General features: G+C 42.8%; 1 protein-coding gene across 1 annotated transcript in view; it reads left to right on the plus strand.

The window, feature by feature from the left end:
• Window positions 1-15,914, plus strand: part of gys2 (glycogen synthase 2) — a 43,999-nt gene that overhangs the window by 24,376 nt on the left and 3,709 nt on the right. Inside the window, exons 8-12 of the mRNA XM_068005322.1 lie at window positions 746-852; window positions 2,678-2,737; window positions 3,301-3,379; window positions 4,401-4,514; window positions 13,455-13,581. Coding sequence (XP_067861423.1) covers window positions 746-852; window positions 2,678-2,737; window positions 3,301-3,379; window positions 4,401-4,514; window positions 13,455-13,581 — 487 coding nt within the window. The remainder of the gene's footprint in view (window positions 1-745; window positions 853-2,677; window positions 2,738-3,300; window positions 3,380-4,400; window positions 4,515-13,454; window positions 13,582-15,914) is intronic.

Genomic DNA, 15,914 nt, shown 5'->3' on the forward strand with positions numbered 1-15,914 from the left:
CTGTTGTAATGTAGGAAACATGACAGTGAATTTGTGCACAGCAAGATCCCACAGACAGCAATGTGATAATGACCAGATAATCTGTTTTGGTGATGGTGGTTGAGGGATAAATATGGACCAGAACACTGGGGAGAACTACCCTGCTCCTCTTCGAAAAGTGCCATGGGATCTTTTTATATGCACTTGAGAGGGCAAATTGGTCCTTGGTTTAATGTTTCATCCGAAAGACGGCACCTCCGACAGTGCAGCATTCCCTCAGTACTGCACTGGAGTGTCAGTCTGGATTATGTGCTCCAGTCTCGAGTGGGACTTAAAACAACAACCTTCTGACTCGGATGCAAGTGTGCTACCAACGGAGCCATGGCTGACACTATACGATTGCTTTGAGACATCTTAATATCGTGAAAGGTACTTTGTAAATGCAAGTTTGTTCTTTTCTAATGAAAGTTTTTTTTTAAAATCAATTTGGTAAATGAGACCTTCATCAAAGTTATTTGTTCCCTCCAATGTTATTGAGTCTTCCTATGCGTGGGACCATATTTTAAAAATCTTAGGTACAGTGAATAATACCTGTTCCTATTGAACCACAGTGTAGGTGATGTTCACTGAAAGCATTAAAATATATACAGTTTTCAAACAAATGAACAATTAATAACTCAGTGTAAAATAGTGCTGTACAAATATTTTTTTTTGTGTGGGGCACGAAGAGTTGGTTCATTTTACATACAGTGTTTCTCTTTGTTAGGTTCACATGTGTGATGTAACAGTTGTGGTGTTTTTCATAATGCCGGGAAAAACACACAACTTTAATATTGAAACATTGAAGGGGCAGGCAGTCAGAAAACAGCTCTGGTAAATCAATCTTTTCTATATTATTTTTAAATGTTGCTGACACTGGGTGTTTGAAATGGGAAGTGTTTCATGTCCTAGCACTAACATCCCTTACCTCGAATGCAAAAAAAAATAAATGTTGCGTGAGATAGCAGCCCAACTGGTTCTATTCTCCTACAAGCCACTGACAATTGAAGAGAAGAATTCAGACAGCTGTGCACTACCTGCCCATCACCTCCAGTAAAACCTGAGCTGTAACCATAGCAACTCTCGGCCTATAAACTTGCAGTAGTTTTTTTTTCTGTGACCTCAATACCACAAACTAAACCTGCTTGTACCACACAGTTGATGTAAATTTTATTGTGGCCATATCTTGCATCAATTGCCAAAATATGTCCAAATAACTGCCTACAATAATACTTTAAAATAAAACTGAATAATTCAAGACTCCCATCATGACTGATTAATCATCAGATGTCCCACTCCTTGGTTGCTGTTACAAATTTCAGGTCTACCCTAAGTCAAAACTCCTGAAATGCAACGCTACCCACTGACCGATGGTGTCATGTTCAGCTAGTAGGCATTCTGGATATTACTTCATAGAGCTTTGTTCCACACAAGACAACAATACTTAAAAGGTAAATTTCAACAAGATTGCTTCACTCCGGAAGGAGATTTCATGCATGGAAGAAATTCTATACACGAGCTTCCTGTGAATTTATTCCTTTTTCTAAAAGAACTCTTCTATGTGAAAGTTATCCCTAGTTTCTATGCTTTACTGCTAGCTGCAATAGGGAGTTCATTGGGCTCTTGGACAGAGATGATGAGTTATGTCTCTCCCAGTGCCTTAGTTGATAAAATCACCAACCAGTGTGGAATTGAGCCACATGAAAGTCCAGATTCTATCCTTAGTTTGAGTTGTTAGCTCATCTCAGTCAGGGCAGTTGTTGGAGCACTGCAGTGCTCCTAGGCAGGGAAGGAAAACAATGAACAAAGGTTCCTGCTCCTGACTTACTGTCCAATAACTCATGCTGTAAAGAATGATTGTGGATATTGGGTGAGGACAGGATCTGCTTTGGTTGTAACCCCCTCCCCAGTCAAATAGCTTGTATACCCACTGAATTTGCACCTGAATGGCCCCTTGGGCAGTGTACTAGATGGTGGCCAGTGACCTCAATGCAAATCTGGCAAAGTTCTTTGGATAAAGTATTCTATATCGATCCAGTTCTCAGCTGGTGGACTTGTGTCAGAGAGACCGATTTGATGGTTGAAATCTACAAATCTCATGAATTGAGTGTGGGGCTAAAAGAGACAAGAGGATAAATTTTGTAAGACTCTACTTCGAGCCCCGTGTGGGAATTCAACTCAGAGAATTAAGTGTAGAGGTCAGAGGGCATGAGTCACAAATATCCGATTTTATTTTTTCTGACCATTAATTTTATTGACCTCCACACTTCATTCTCTGATCTGCATTCCAGTCAAGTGAGGCTGCGTGCTAGATTGAAGCCTTGCAAAATTTACCCTGAGCGGCTTTACACTGGAAGTAGCTATTGGACCCCTTGATTATTGTTTATATCCTAATACGGAGCTGAAAGCTACTTTCAACAGCACATAGCTAGCACCAGTCCTGTGACCCAACATTGGGTACTGTTCCTTGCTGTATGATAAATTCTCTTGCAACATTCGATGAAAGGATTGGAGGGAGAAGTAAGTTGGTGTTGAATGTTCCTGGATGCCAGCTTGTTTTCTCTTTTTTTCATTCACTGGCAATGTAATGTCCAGTGCTCACTGTAAACTTCATATGAACCATCGAGCCGCAAGCAATTTCATTTTTATTTTGTTGCAGGGATACTGCCCATATAGTCAAGGAGAAATTTGGAAAGCGACTTTATGAAGCATTGTTAAAGTGAGTTACTCCGATCCTCCAGCATAAAGTTTGAAAAGAAAAATTTATATGCACATTATCCATAGTCTTTGATCGACTACTTTTTAAAACCTGGGTGTGCTTTATTTGCCCTTTTGGACAAGTGAGCAGAGTAAAGCTGGGACAAGTTGTATTGAACCATTTTACATGCGTGCAAACTAGCTGTTGTCTACTTGTACTTGCAGTCTTTGCCATTATCAAATTTGCACAAGCTTATCTGTTATGTAGGGGAAACAGGAATTCAATTACTTTAACAGATAGGTACCCATATGTGCCTACAAGTGCCTTGCATGATGTGGGTCTAAGTGATTATTTGTTTATAAAGATTCGTTTCTGCAGTAAGTTTCTGTGAAACTTGTAAAGGGATATGACCCACTACAAAGAGGTGCTTTTAATGGTTTGGGGGGAAAAAAAAGTGGCCTAAACTCAACGCATGGGCATTGGGCAGCTTTATGCTAAGTTACACTAACCACCCAAAAATTGCTTTGATCTATTCTACTTCTGTCATGATTTAATACCCTACCAATTATCCTGTATATTTGCAGAGGGGAAACTCCAGATATGAACAAGTTCCTTGATCGTGATGACTTGACCATAATGAAAAGAGCCATCTATGCAACTCAGGTATACTTGGGAGTGTAATAATTTTACATCATCGTACAGATTGAAAATTACTTGTTTTGGTTTTTTTTAAGTTATGATTTTAAAATTTCAAGAGGCGAATGTTTCACTTAATTGCAACTTTTTGAAAGCTTCCATAGTGAAAAGTGTCTGTGAAGAAGCAGAGCAGTATTGATGCACGTTTGACCATAATTTCAGGTCCTGATGTTTCCATTGAGTTAGCGTCGTTGCAGTGAGGGTTTTTTTTAATCTTTAAAATGTTACATCCCCGATCGTTTAATTTTTTTTACACATCATCACAAAACACTGATTGTGTCAGTAGATATCTCTGGGACATAGGCCTGCACTTGAATCCATCACTCCTCTTGAACATTTTGTAGGGGTTTTTTTTAAATAAAAGTGCTCACCACCTTCTAAGGAACATAGTACGTAAGAACTGGAGAAGGCCATTCAGCCCCTCGAGCCTGTTCCGCCATTCAATTAGATCATGGCTGATCTGTATCTTAACTCCATTTACCCACCTTTGATCCATTCTCCTTAGTACCCTTACCCAACACACATCTATTGACCTCAGTCTTGAAAATTTCAACTATGTTGCGGGGGAGGACGTTTTCCAAAAATGAAGGAAGGGAGAAATAAAATGCATAGATTGTTCTGTAATATTTTGACCTTCTTGCACTAATCTAAAATATTTGAATGCATTTCCATTTTTAATACAAATAAGCTGTGTTGCTGTTTAGAACCGTTTGTTTGTTGATGCTAATGATTTGGAATTAGTGCCTCTATCAGTGAGTCGAGTATATTCTGAATGCTGACTCTGGTGAAATCCCTTACTGTGCTGGGGTGGTTTGTAGCAAGGATTCAGTTGTGTCCTTTCTCGATGTGATTTGCCATGTGTTTTATTTTGTGTGGTTTTATTTTGATATCCCAAAACAGCTTTTTGCCCACAATGCAGCATCGAGCCATTTTTTAGCATTGCTATTACTGCTGCCACTGATCAGAGCCTTGTTCTTACTGACTTCAGCGGCAAACATTGCCTCCAGTGACAACTCACAACATGCTCGATGACGGCAACGACCCCATCCTCAACACCATCAGACGAATTGGGCTGTTCAACAATCGGGCTGACAGGGTCAAGGTGCGCCTTTTACCTTCTGTTCACGTGTGAGAATGCATTGCCTACAGACTCTACCTTACTGCTTATGAGCCTCGCTTTTATACGGTGTTGTGGTTCTCTGTTATCAGTGTTTTTGAAATGAAATGGTATTATTCAATAGCAGTAGATAATGCAGCAGTCTGCATGATAGGAATGACCACTGATCTAAATCTACAGACTTCTAGTTACCTGTTCTGTTCACAGTGATCCAATATGGACCACTTAGGGTTCCTACAGCTGCCTCTTGCCTGCTGTAGTAGTTAATCAGTGTAAAAACTTTATTGCCGTGCATGCTTGGGGATTTAAGCACATCACAAAGCATTGAATGAGAAAGGCTATTTGGCCCAAAAGGCCCAACAAACCTTGAACGTCCTTTCCTGCAGACACTAATCTAAGGGAGAACTGCTCACAGATGGGCCAAGCTCACAGATGGGGCAAGCACACATGACCAGGACCTGCTGGCCAACAGTCCATGTTTGCATTCCCTTTTTATTTTCCATCAATCTCCATTTCTGTTTAAATGTAAACATGGCGACGCAGGCTACTGACTGGCCTGTTCCAGCACCCGGCCTTGTTGAGCTATTTCATTCTTTGTGTGAAGCCCTGAGAGCTGAAGGAATTCATGTAGTTCTGGTTAATGTCTCCTTAGAAAAGTGGGTGGTTTGTGGGACTTATATTTGCTTGTATTATGAAAACAGTAGGTGTCACATTATTGGGATTTTGAACAATAGTCTTTATTTAAACAGTATGCTGGATTGTGTGTGCAATAAGTTATGATGTGGAGATGCCGGTGATGGACTGGAGTGGACAAATGTAAGGAATCTTACAACACCAGGTTATAGTCCAACAAATTTATTTTAAAATCACAAGCTTTCGGAGATTATCTCCTTCGTCAGATGAATGAATGAAAAGGTTCTCAAATCGCATATCTTATACTATGTTGGGACAGCATCACACCAATCAAAAGGTGTCGTTGTTATTCAAACAGGCCAGTCACGGAGAACAGCACGTCCCAGTACACTGGATATACATTGTGTCGATTACACAGGCAGGCAGAAAGAAACTCAAAATGGCAGAGAGAGAGAGAGAGAATTTTAAAAAACATATAAATTTTTTCCCCCTTTTTTGCTGGTGGGGTTACGTGTAGCGTGACATGAACCCAAGATCCCGGTTGAGCCCCCCGCCCCTACCTGCCAACTGTTGACATATGCCCTCAAACCAAGCAATTGCCTCTTCACCCAGAGCAAGCTCACTGCTGGAAGTTAATGACCAGTGGCCTGGTTATCCGTATTTGCAGTTACATCATTGGATTCATATTCCCTGCACTATGGGGAGCCTGCCCATCAGTTGCTGCACATCCGTAGATCATGGGGAACTTTGAATCTGCTGATGACTCCTTCACTGCTCATATACAGTCCACATCACTCGTGCCCCCTCGATGTATTCTATATCAATCGGTACCGTTTGTTAGCCCTCCTGTGAATTGTATGTCATTTACTTATTCTACCTGGGGATAGTGCCAGGAAATTTCTCTCTGACCCACAAATACAAACAACAACAACTTACATTTATGTAGCGCCTTTAACGTAGTCAAACATCCCAAGGCACTTCAATAGTCAAGAAAAATCTTCATCTAGTCTGCACTTGCTGCTGTTCTTCGAAGCGAGCTAGTTGATTTCCACAGAAGACCCTTCCATTGAAACCATTGTGTTCCGTGGGCTGTTTTGATCATCTATACTTATCCCTGTCCAATTCTGCCCTCTTGCATATCCCTGACTTTCATTGTTCCACCATTACGGCTGTGCCTTCAGTTGCCTATGCCCTAAGCTCAAATTCCCTCCCTAAATCTCTTTGCCTTTCTCTCCCCCTTTTTTTTTTAAAGACGCTCCTTAAAACCTATCTCTTTGATCAAGCTTTTGGTCACCTGTCCTAATATCTCCTTATGTGGGTTGGTGTCAAATTGTGTTTGATAACGTTCCTGTGAAGCACTTTGGGACATTTTACTATGTTAAAGGCACTATATAAATGTAAGTTGTTGTTGTAGAGTGTCAGCCTAGGCTCAGTGGTAGCATTCTCTCCTTTTGAGTCGGAAGGTTGCTTGAGACTTGAGCACAAAATCTAGACTGACCCCCCCCCCAGTCCAGTACTGAGGGAGGTGCTGTCTTTTGGATGGGATGTTAAACTGAGGCCCCGCCTGCCCCCTCAGGTGGACGTAAAAGATCCCATGGCACTATTCGAAGAAGAGTAGGAGAGTTCTCCCCGAGGTCCTGGCCAATAGTTATCCCTCAACCAAAGTCATAATCAAATTGCTGTTTGTGGGACCTTGCTGTGTGCAAATTGGCTGCCATATTTCCCCACACTACAACAGTGACTACACTTCAAAAGTAATTCATTGGCTGTAAAGCACTTTGGGACATCCTGAGATCGTGAAAGGCACTATATAAATGCTATTATGTCTTTTTTATTTATCAACTTAATCGATAAAGCATTGATTGCTTTGGCTGGCAATATCTCTCCGAGTTGGGGAATCATTTTCTTCTCTCCGAGTTGGGGAATCTTTTTCTTCTCTCCAGCCTTGCTTGAGATTGGTTAGTTTCTTACTTGTGTTTGCGTTCACAGTCCATTTTGATCACTTGAATCTAGCAGATATTGCTAAACTCGTTCTAATAATCCATTTATGCGTGATGTTATTGGGCCATAATTTACTGTAGCAGGTCATCTAACGGCATCGGCCATTATTTGGACTTGCCCTTGCAGGTTTAGGTTTTTAAATTTTTTGGGTGGCAAGTTGCTGAAAGTGCGAGCTGATAACGTCGCAGTGAGGGAAACAGGGCATCTGGGACCTGAGTGAACAGGGCAAGCAACTGGGTATCTCCTTAACCAATCAGATTGAAGGATTGCAAAATTAATAGTGCAAGGACTGAGAAAAAAGTGGAAATTAGAATCTAATTATGCATCTGCTCCTCGCCTGAAGTTGTTGTACCATTTGCGCATAAATAACAACGAGCACCATTAGCCTCACCGTTATTTTGATAGCAGATTATGGCCCACTATCTCCCCTCCATTTTCATGCAAACATCCTCTGCTGAGATGGTGGGCAAGCAACCACTTCCCAGATCAATACTCATGGACAGTAAAAGGCACAAACCACAATACCCCTGGCTGTTTATCTTTCCCTCCCTAATTTTCTGGGATGGGCCTAGCCTGCTCTTGGGACCTCAGAGTGTCTGGTAGAGATCAGGGAGCAGCATTCAAAGGAGCCACAAGAACTGATTCCATTAATGACGTGGCATTGGTGGCTGTGACTTCAGCTGCCTAGGCCCTAAATTCCCTGGAATTCCCTCCCTAAACTTCTCTACCCCTCCTCCTCCTTTTTAAGACGCTCCTTAAAACCTACCTCTTTGAGTAAACTTTTGGTCACCTGTCCTAATATCATCATATGTGACTCGGTATCAAATTTTGTTCATTAACGCTCCTGTGAAGCGCCTTGGGTCGTTTTACTACGTTGAAGGTGCTATGTAAATCACTAGACTTATATCAAAACTGAGAGGGTATACTTATCAGGAAAGGCTGAACAGGCTGGGGGTCTTTTCTCTAGAAAAGAGAAGACTGAGGGGTGACCTGATAGAGGTCTTTAAGATAATGAAAGGGTTTGGTAGGGTAAACGTAGAGAAAATATTTCCACTTATGGGAGAGTCCAAAACTACACGACTTAAATACAAGATAGTCACTAATAAATCCAATAGGGAATTCAGAAGAAACTTCTTTACCCAGAGAGTGGTTAGAGTGTGGAACTTGCTACCACAAGGAGTAGTTGAGGCGAATAGCATAGATGCATTATAGAGGAAACTAGATAAACGCATGAGGGAGAAAGGAATAGAAGGGTATGCTGATAGGGTTAGATGAAGAGGGGTGGGAGGAGGCTCGTGCGGAGCATAAACGCCAGCATAGACCTGTTGGGCCAAATGGCCTGTTTCTGTGGGGTAGACTCGGTGAGTTGTTGGTGTGGTAATGCAGGACACAACTGACTGTGCGGCAGTACATGACCTATGCTTTTTGCTGTCTGACTGCAGCTGATTCAAGATTGTTGGTTATAAGTTGCAAAGAATTAGTATTTTTTGTGTTTCTGGAATGTGGGTGAAACTGGCAAGGCTGCCGTTATTGCCCTTCCCTAGTTGCCCTGAGAAGGTGGTGGTGGGCCTTCTTGAACCACTGCAGTCCTTGTGTTGATGGTGGAATTCCAGTGACGATAAAGGAATGGCGATTTATGTCCAATTCAACAAGTTGTGTGACTTGCAGGTGGTGGGGTTCCCACTGCATTGCTGCTTTTGTCCTTCTCGGTGGTAGAGTTTGCAGAGGAGGGAGGTGCTGTTGAAGTAACTCTAGTGAGTTGCTGCACAGCATCCTGTAAATTGTACATACAGCAGCCAGAGGGTGCTGGTGGTGGTGGTGGAGATGCTTGATATTGAGTCCAGTGGCAGGGACTTTCTTCTCATTCGTTCACGGGATGCGGGCGTCGCTGGCAAGGCCAGCATTTATTACCCATCCCTAATTGCCCTTGAGAAGGTGGTGGTGAGCCACCTTCTTGAACCGCTGCAGTCCGTGTGATGAAGGTTCTCCCACAGTGCTGTTCGGTAGGGAGTTCCAGGATTTTGACCAAACGACGATAGATTTCCAAGTCGGGATGGTGTGTGACTTGGAGGGGAACGTGCAGGTGGTGGTGTCCCCATGTGCCTGCTGCCGTTGTCCTTCTAGGTGGTAGAGGCCACGGGTTTGGGAGGTGCTGTCGAAGAAACCTTGGCAAGTTGCTGCAGTGCATCCTGTGGATGGTACACACTGCAGCCACGGTGCGCCGGTGGTGGATGGAGTTCCAGTCATGCGGGCTGCTTTGTCCTGGATGGTGTCGAGCTTCTTGAGTATTGGAGCTGCACTCATCCAGGCAAGTGGAGGGTATTCCATCACGCTCCTGACTTGTGCCTTGTAGATGGTGGAAAGGCTTCGGGGAGTCAGGAGGTGAGTCACTCACCGCAGAATGCCCAGTCTCTGACCTGCTCTTGTAGCCACGTTATTTATATGGCTGGTCCAGTTAAGTTTCTGGTCAGTGGTGACTCCCAGGATGTTGATGGTGGGGGATTCGGCGATAGTAATGCTGCTGATTGTCATGGGGAGGTGGTTGAATCCTCTCTTGTTGGAGATGGTCATTGCCTGGCACTTGCCTGGCGTGAATGTTACTTGCCACTTATCAACCCAAGCCTGGATGTTGTCCAGATCTTACTGCATGCGGGCACAGGTTGCTTCATTATCTGAGGGGCTGTGAATGGAACTGAACACTGTGCAATCATCAGCGAACATCCCCATTTCTGACCTTGTGATGGAGGGAAGGTCATTGATGAAGCAGCTGAAGATGGTTGGGCCCAGGACACTGCCCTGAGGAACTCCTGCAGCAATGTCCTGGGGCTAAGATGATTGGCCTCCAACAACCACTACCACCTTCCTTTGTGCTAGGTATGACTCCAGCCACTGGAGAGTTTTCCCCCTGATTCCCATTGACTTCAGTTTTACTAGGGCTCCTTGGTGCCACACTCAGTCAAATGCTGCCTTGATGTCAAGGGCAGTCACTCTCACCTCACCTCTGGAATTCAGCTCTTTTGTCCATGCTTGGACCAAGGCTGTAATGAGGTCAAGAGCCGAGTGGTCCTGGCGGAACCCAAACTGAGCATCGGTGAGCAGGTTATTGGTGAGTAAGTGCCGCTTGATAGCACTGTCGACGACACCTTCCATCACTTTGCTGATGATTGAGAGTAGACTGATGGGATGGTAATTGGTCGGATTGGATTTGTCCTGCTTTTTGTGGACAGGACATACCTGGGCAATTTTCCACATTGTAGGGTAGATGCCAGTGTTGTAGCTGTACTGGAACAGTTTGGCTAGAGCCGGGGCTAGTTCTGGAGCACAAGTCTTCAGCACTACAGCCGGGATGTTGTCAGGGCCCATAGCGTTTGCTGTATCCAGTGCACTCAGCCGTTTCTTGATATCACGTGGAGTGAATCAAATTGGCTGAAGACTGGCTTCTGTGATGGTGGGGATATTGGGAGGAGGCAGAAATGGATCATCCACTCGGCACTTCTAGCTGAAGATGGTTGCAAATGCTTCAGCTTGTCTTTTGCAATCAAGAAAACTGCTCTGGCCTAGCAAGTTTCTTGGGTGGGAACTTTTTCTTTCTAACGTGTTGTAGAAGGAGTCGCCTTACCACATATAAAAAGTTTAGCAACGCCAGAATGTTCGCTCTTACAAAAAGGGTGAATTACTTCTGAACGTAATTAGAAAAGTTACATCAGTAACCTGTGCTAAGGTTTTTATTTCTGGTATGTTGAGCATTAATCTACTTACACTTGACTGAGCATGCTGTCTGCTGCTATCCCCCATTATTGCTTTATGCATCATGGATAAATGAACATCATATCCATTCATGTACTGTGATGTTCTTAGCTTCACTGATTGGGACAAGTATCATTAGAGTTGGGCCAATATAACTGCAATGCACAGTGGCATAAAAACTGGTCTGTGGAGTGCCTAGAGGAGGGGAAAAGACAAATTTGGAAAAGCTGAGGTCAAGAGTAAACTAGGCTGATTGGTATCTTAATGGATTGCAATGTGAATATTGTTTAGATCAGTAATTATTCGAATGAAAGTGAACTGAATGGCTTTAATGAGTACAGATGGCTGAAGTGTTGGCTCATCCAATAATGGTTCTGCATGACAGGCACAATTAAATGTTGTGGTCTTTCATTTAGATTAGAATTGGGTGTTGCATTAGGGAAATAGAGTTACAGCTATTGACTGTGTCCTGCCTCCACTTAGCTTTGTGAAGTTAGTCGTCTAGTATTTCTGAAAAGCTGAAACAATTTCATGTGATTGTAAATTGGTGAAATTGCACAAAGAAAATTTTGACCTGTTCATAATTTTAAACTCTTGAATTTGGATCAGTGCTCATTTAATAGCTTTGTAAATCTTAGTCCAGCAGTGCGGAAGTCAGCTCCCCCGTACCCTGAAGTTGGTATCATTGACCAGTTCTGTGTTTTATACAGTGGATTAGTTAAAGGTGCAGTTACTGTTTGGCTACCAATCGCTGATCAGTAACAACTATAGCTAGATCTACCAACCTAGAAAACTAACAAAATCTAATCAACTTCCGAAGCAGCTAACTGCCTCATGATACGTGAATACACAGAGATAGACTGAACATGCAACAGGACACAAGAATGTTTTTAAAAGGTGCCTAAAAGCATCTTATTCATTGTATATTCCTTCTTAGGCACAAGGGTAAAACACACCTGTAATTGTGACTCTCAAACCAGCTCATCTTAAAAATATTTCTCCCTCAAATTCATGCGCAGTTAAAAGTGGAAGAAAGTAATGTCTGGTTCTAATAGGTCCCAGTCCTGTCTTCCAGCTGATCAATTGGGATTAAAGGTTGTCAGTTTCTAGTGGGGGTGAGAAAAGCTGATTTTGTTTTTTTGAGTGAAATGCTGAGTTGACATCTGCGTTCAAATACTAACCATATGATTTGTCATGTGTGCAGTAACTGTTCTCAGCCAGCAATATCTTGTTGATACTGGCTGGCAAAGATTTTGGACTGCTGGGTCCCAGAGGGAACTTTAAACATGCATGCTTATCTTCCGAATAATTTTTAAAAGCTGCCTTTTTAGGTCCGAGCTTAATATACATAGAAGTTATAATGCAGAAACTGGCCATTTGACCCAACCAGGCTATGACTATGTTTACCCTCCAAATGAGCAAATAGTCCTAATCATATTTACCCACTCTGTTCCCATACCCCCTTATCCCCTTTTCTTTCATCCATTTATTCAATCTAATCTTGAATGTTGACATACATAGAATTACATAGAATTTACAGGACAGAAAAAGGCCATATGGCCCAACTCGTCTATGCTGGTGTTTATGCTCCACACAAGCCTCCTCCCACCTTACTTCATCTAACCCTATCAGCATATCCTTCTATTCCTTTCTCCCTCATGTACTTATCTACCTTCCACTTCAATGTGTCTATGCTATTTGCCTCAACTATTCCATGTGGTAGCAAGTTCCACATTCTAACCACTCTCTGGGTAAAGAAGTTTCTCCTGAATTACTTAATGAATTTATTAGTGACTATCTTATATTTATATTTATGACCCTTAGTTATGGACTCTCACAAGTCTACCCTATCAAACCCCTTCATAATTTTAAAAACCTTTTAGGTCACCCCTCAACCTTTTTTCTGGAAGAAAGAGCCCCAGCCTGTTCAGTCTTTCCTGATAGTTATCGCCTCTCAGTTCTTGTATCATTCTTGTAAATCTTTTTTGCATCTTCTCCAGTGCCTCTACATCCTTTTTGCAATATGGAAAAATAACTTGCACAGTTCTGGTCAAGTGTGGTCTAACCAAGGTTCCATATCAGTTTAACATAACTTCTCTCCATTTCAATTGTTTCTCTAGAAATGAACCCCAGTACTTTGTTTGCATTGTCTATGGCTTTGTTAACCTCCGTTGCTACATAGTTTCTCAATCCTGGAAGTGAATTCCATGGCCTCACAACTCTCTGAGCAAAGAAGTTTCTCTTGCTCTCTGTTCTAAATCTCTTGCATTTAATCTTGGCGAGGGGCCCATAGATACAAGTGGTGTGAAGCTGGAAGTCTTTCACTGCTTCCCTCCATAGTCATGCCAGGACCCAACTGGTGTATTGCAATGTGCGCATTGCAGTAACGCTAAAGTTGCAGTGTAAATGTACCCTAAATAAAGTGCCATTTCGGGCTATTTTCAGAAATGCTTTCAGAATAGCAATACCAGTGTTTCCCTTCCAACTGATATTTCTGGTTTTTTTAAATATGTTTTAAAATCCTATCGCTTTTTAATTTTCTAGATTGTTTTCCACCCTGAGTTTCTGTCATCCACAAGCCCACTTTTGCCTATGGATTATGAAGAATTTGTTCGAGGCTGTCATCTTGGTGTTTTCCCATCCTATTATGAACCTTGGGGATACACTCCTGGTAAGTGTCATCATTGCGTCCCTTTTCTATAAACCACTCGAGAGGCTTTTTTCCAAAAATGTTAACCATTCATTCGTCTTTGGTACAGAATATTGGGTAAGTTGCCAACTCTGTACAGACCCTTCTACATAGAAGTTGGGAAAAGCCTGTGGGAATGTGCAGCACTGCTAGAAGGTCTTAAGTAGCTAGTTCACTGGGTGGAAATGACAGTAGGCGTGGACAGTATTGATGCTAGAAGTTATTCTTGGGATAAGGTGGTGGGGATAAGGGAAAAGAGAACTGTGCCAAGCACTGCGAACTTGCCTTGGAACTGCCTTTCTGAGGCTGGAGATTAGGATTCTGTTTAAAGCACACTTGGTCTTTTTGTTCCAGAGTGCAATGGTGGTTTATATCCACAAGAATGGACTGTTGGTGGGGAAACTTTTAGAAACGATAATCCGGGACAGAATTAGCAGTCTCTTGGATAGGTGTGGATTGATTGGGGAAAGCCAACACGGATTTGTTTAAAGGCAAATCATGTTTAACTAACTTGATTGAGTTTTTGGATGAGCTGACAGAGAGGGTAGATGAGGGCAATGCAGTTGATGTGGTGTATATGGACTTTCAAAAGGCGCTTGATAAAGTGCCGCATAATGGGCTTGTCATCAAGATTAAAGCCCATGGAATAAAAGGGGCAGTAGCAGCATGGATACAGAATTGGCTAAGCAACAGGAAATAGAGAGTAGTGGTGGTTGGTTGTTTTTCGGACTGGAGGGAGATGTACAGTGGTGTTCCCCAGGGGTCGGTGCTGGGACCACTGCTTTTCTTGATATATATTAATGACTTGGACTTGGATCTATAGGGGACAATTTCCAAATTTGCAGATGACACAAAACTTGGAAGTGTAGTGGACAGTGAGGAGAATAGCGATAGACTTCAAGAGGATATAGACAAGCTGGTGGCATGGGCTGACACGTGACAGATGAAGTTTAACACAGAAAAATGGGAGGTGATCCATTTCGGTAGGAAGACTGAGGAGAGGCAATATAAACTAAAGGGCACAATTCTAAAAGGAACAGAGCGATCTGGGGGTATATGTGCACAAGTCATTGAAGGTGGCAGAGCAGGTTGAGAAAGTGGTTCAAAAAGCATACGGGATCCTGGGCTTTATAAACCGAGGCATAGAGTACAAAAGCAAAGAAATCATGATGAACCTTTATAATACATTGGTTCGGCCACAGCTCTGGAGTATTGTGTCCAGTTCTCGGCACCGCACTTTAGGAAAGATGTGAAGGCCTTAGAAAGGGTGCAGAAGAGATTTACTAGAATGATTCCAGGGATGAGGAACTTTAGTTAAGTGGATAGAGTGGAGAAGCTGGGGTTGTTCTCCTTGGAATAGAGAAGGTTGAGTCCTCACCACCTTCTCAAGGGCAATTAGGGATGGGCAATAAATGCCGGTGTCGCCAGCGACGCCCACATCCCATGAACGAATAAAAAACAAAGAAGGTTAAGAGGAAATTTGATAGAGGTATTCAAAATCATGAAGGGTCTAGACAGAGTAGATAGAGAGAAACTGTTCCCATTGGCAGAAGGGTCAAGAAGCAGAGGACATAGATTTAAAGTGATTGGTAAAAGAACCAAAGGTAAAATGAGGAAAAACTTTTTTACACAGCGAGTGGTTAGGATCTAGAATGCACTGCAGGGGGGTGGATGGATGGCTTTCAAAAGGGAACTGGATAAGTACTTGAATGGAAAAAAATTGCAGGGCTACGGGGATAGGGCTGGGGAGTGGAACTAACTGGAATGCTCTTGCATAGAGCTGGCACAGACTCGATGGGCCGAATGGCCTCCTTCCCTGCTGTAACCTTTCTATGACTGGTGAGGGCCTCTTCCTCTTCACTGCCTGCTTCAACTGGGTGGAGGTGCATGGTGCATGCTCCACCCAGTTGTCCCTCTAAATTGCATCAGGGTCCTATTTACGTCATAGGACGTATTGAGGCTCCCTACCTGATTTAGGCAGATGCTGGGGCTACCCTGCGGAAGGCCCCAGTATATGGCAGGGAAGCGTTAAGTGGTGCACAGCTACTTTAACTCAGCTACCACCCCATTTCCGCCAAACTGTGATTCCAGTGATGTCCGGACCAAAAACAGAAGTGATTTTCCCAGATCAAATCTGGATTAGTTCATTTTCTATGATGTATGAGGGGATTCTACCATTTGAAGTATAACCCTTCAAGGTAGGCAATCTTATCCTTTGTATCATTTTTTCACCCCATAACCCTAGGCACCCCATAACCCTAGAATAACCACATGGTTGTGGAGGAAGTGGGTATAATTATCCTTGTAATCCGCTA

The sequence above is a fragment of the Heptranchias perlo genome, chromosome 24 (assembly GCF_035084215.1).
Source record: "Heptranchias perlo isolate sHepPer1 chromosome 24, sHepPer1.hap1, whole genome shotgun sequence".
NCBI lineage: Eukaryota > Metazoa > Chordata > Chondrichthyes > Hexanchiformes > Hexanchidae > Heptranchias > Heptranchias perlo.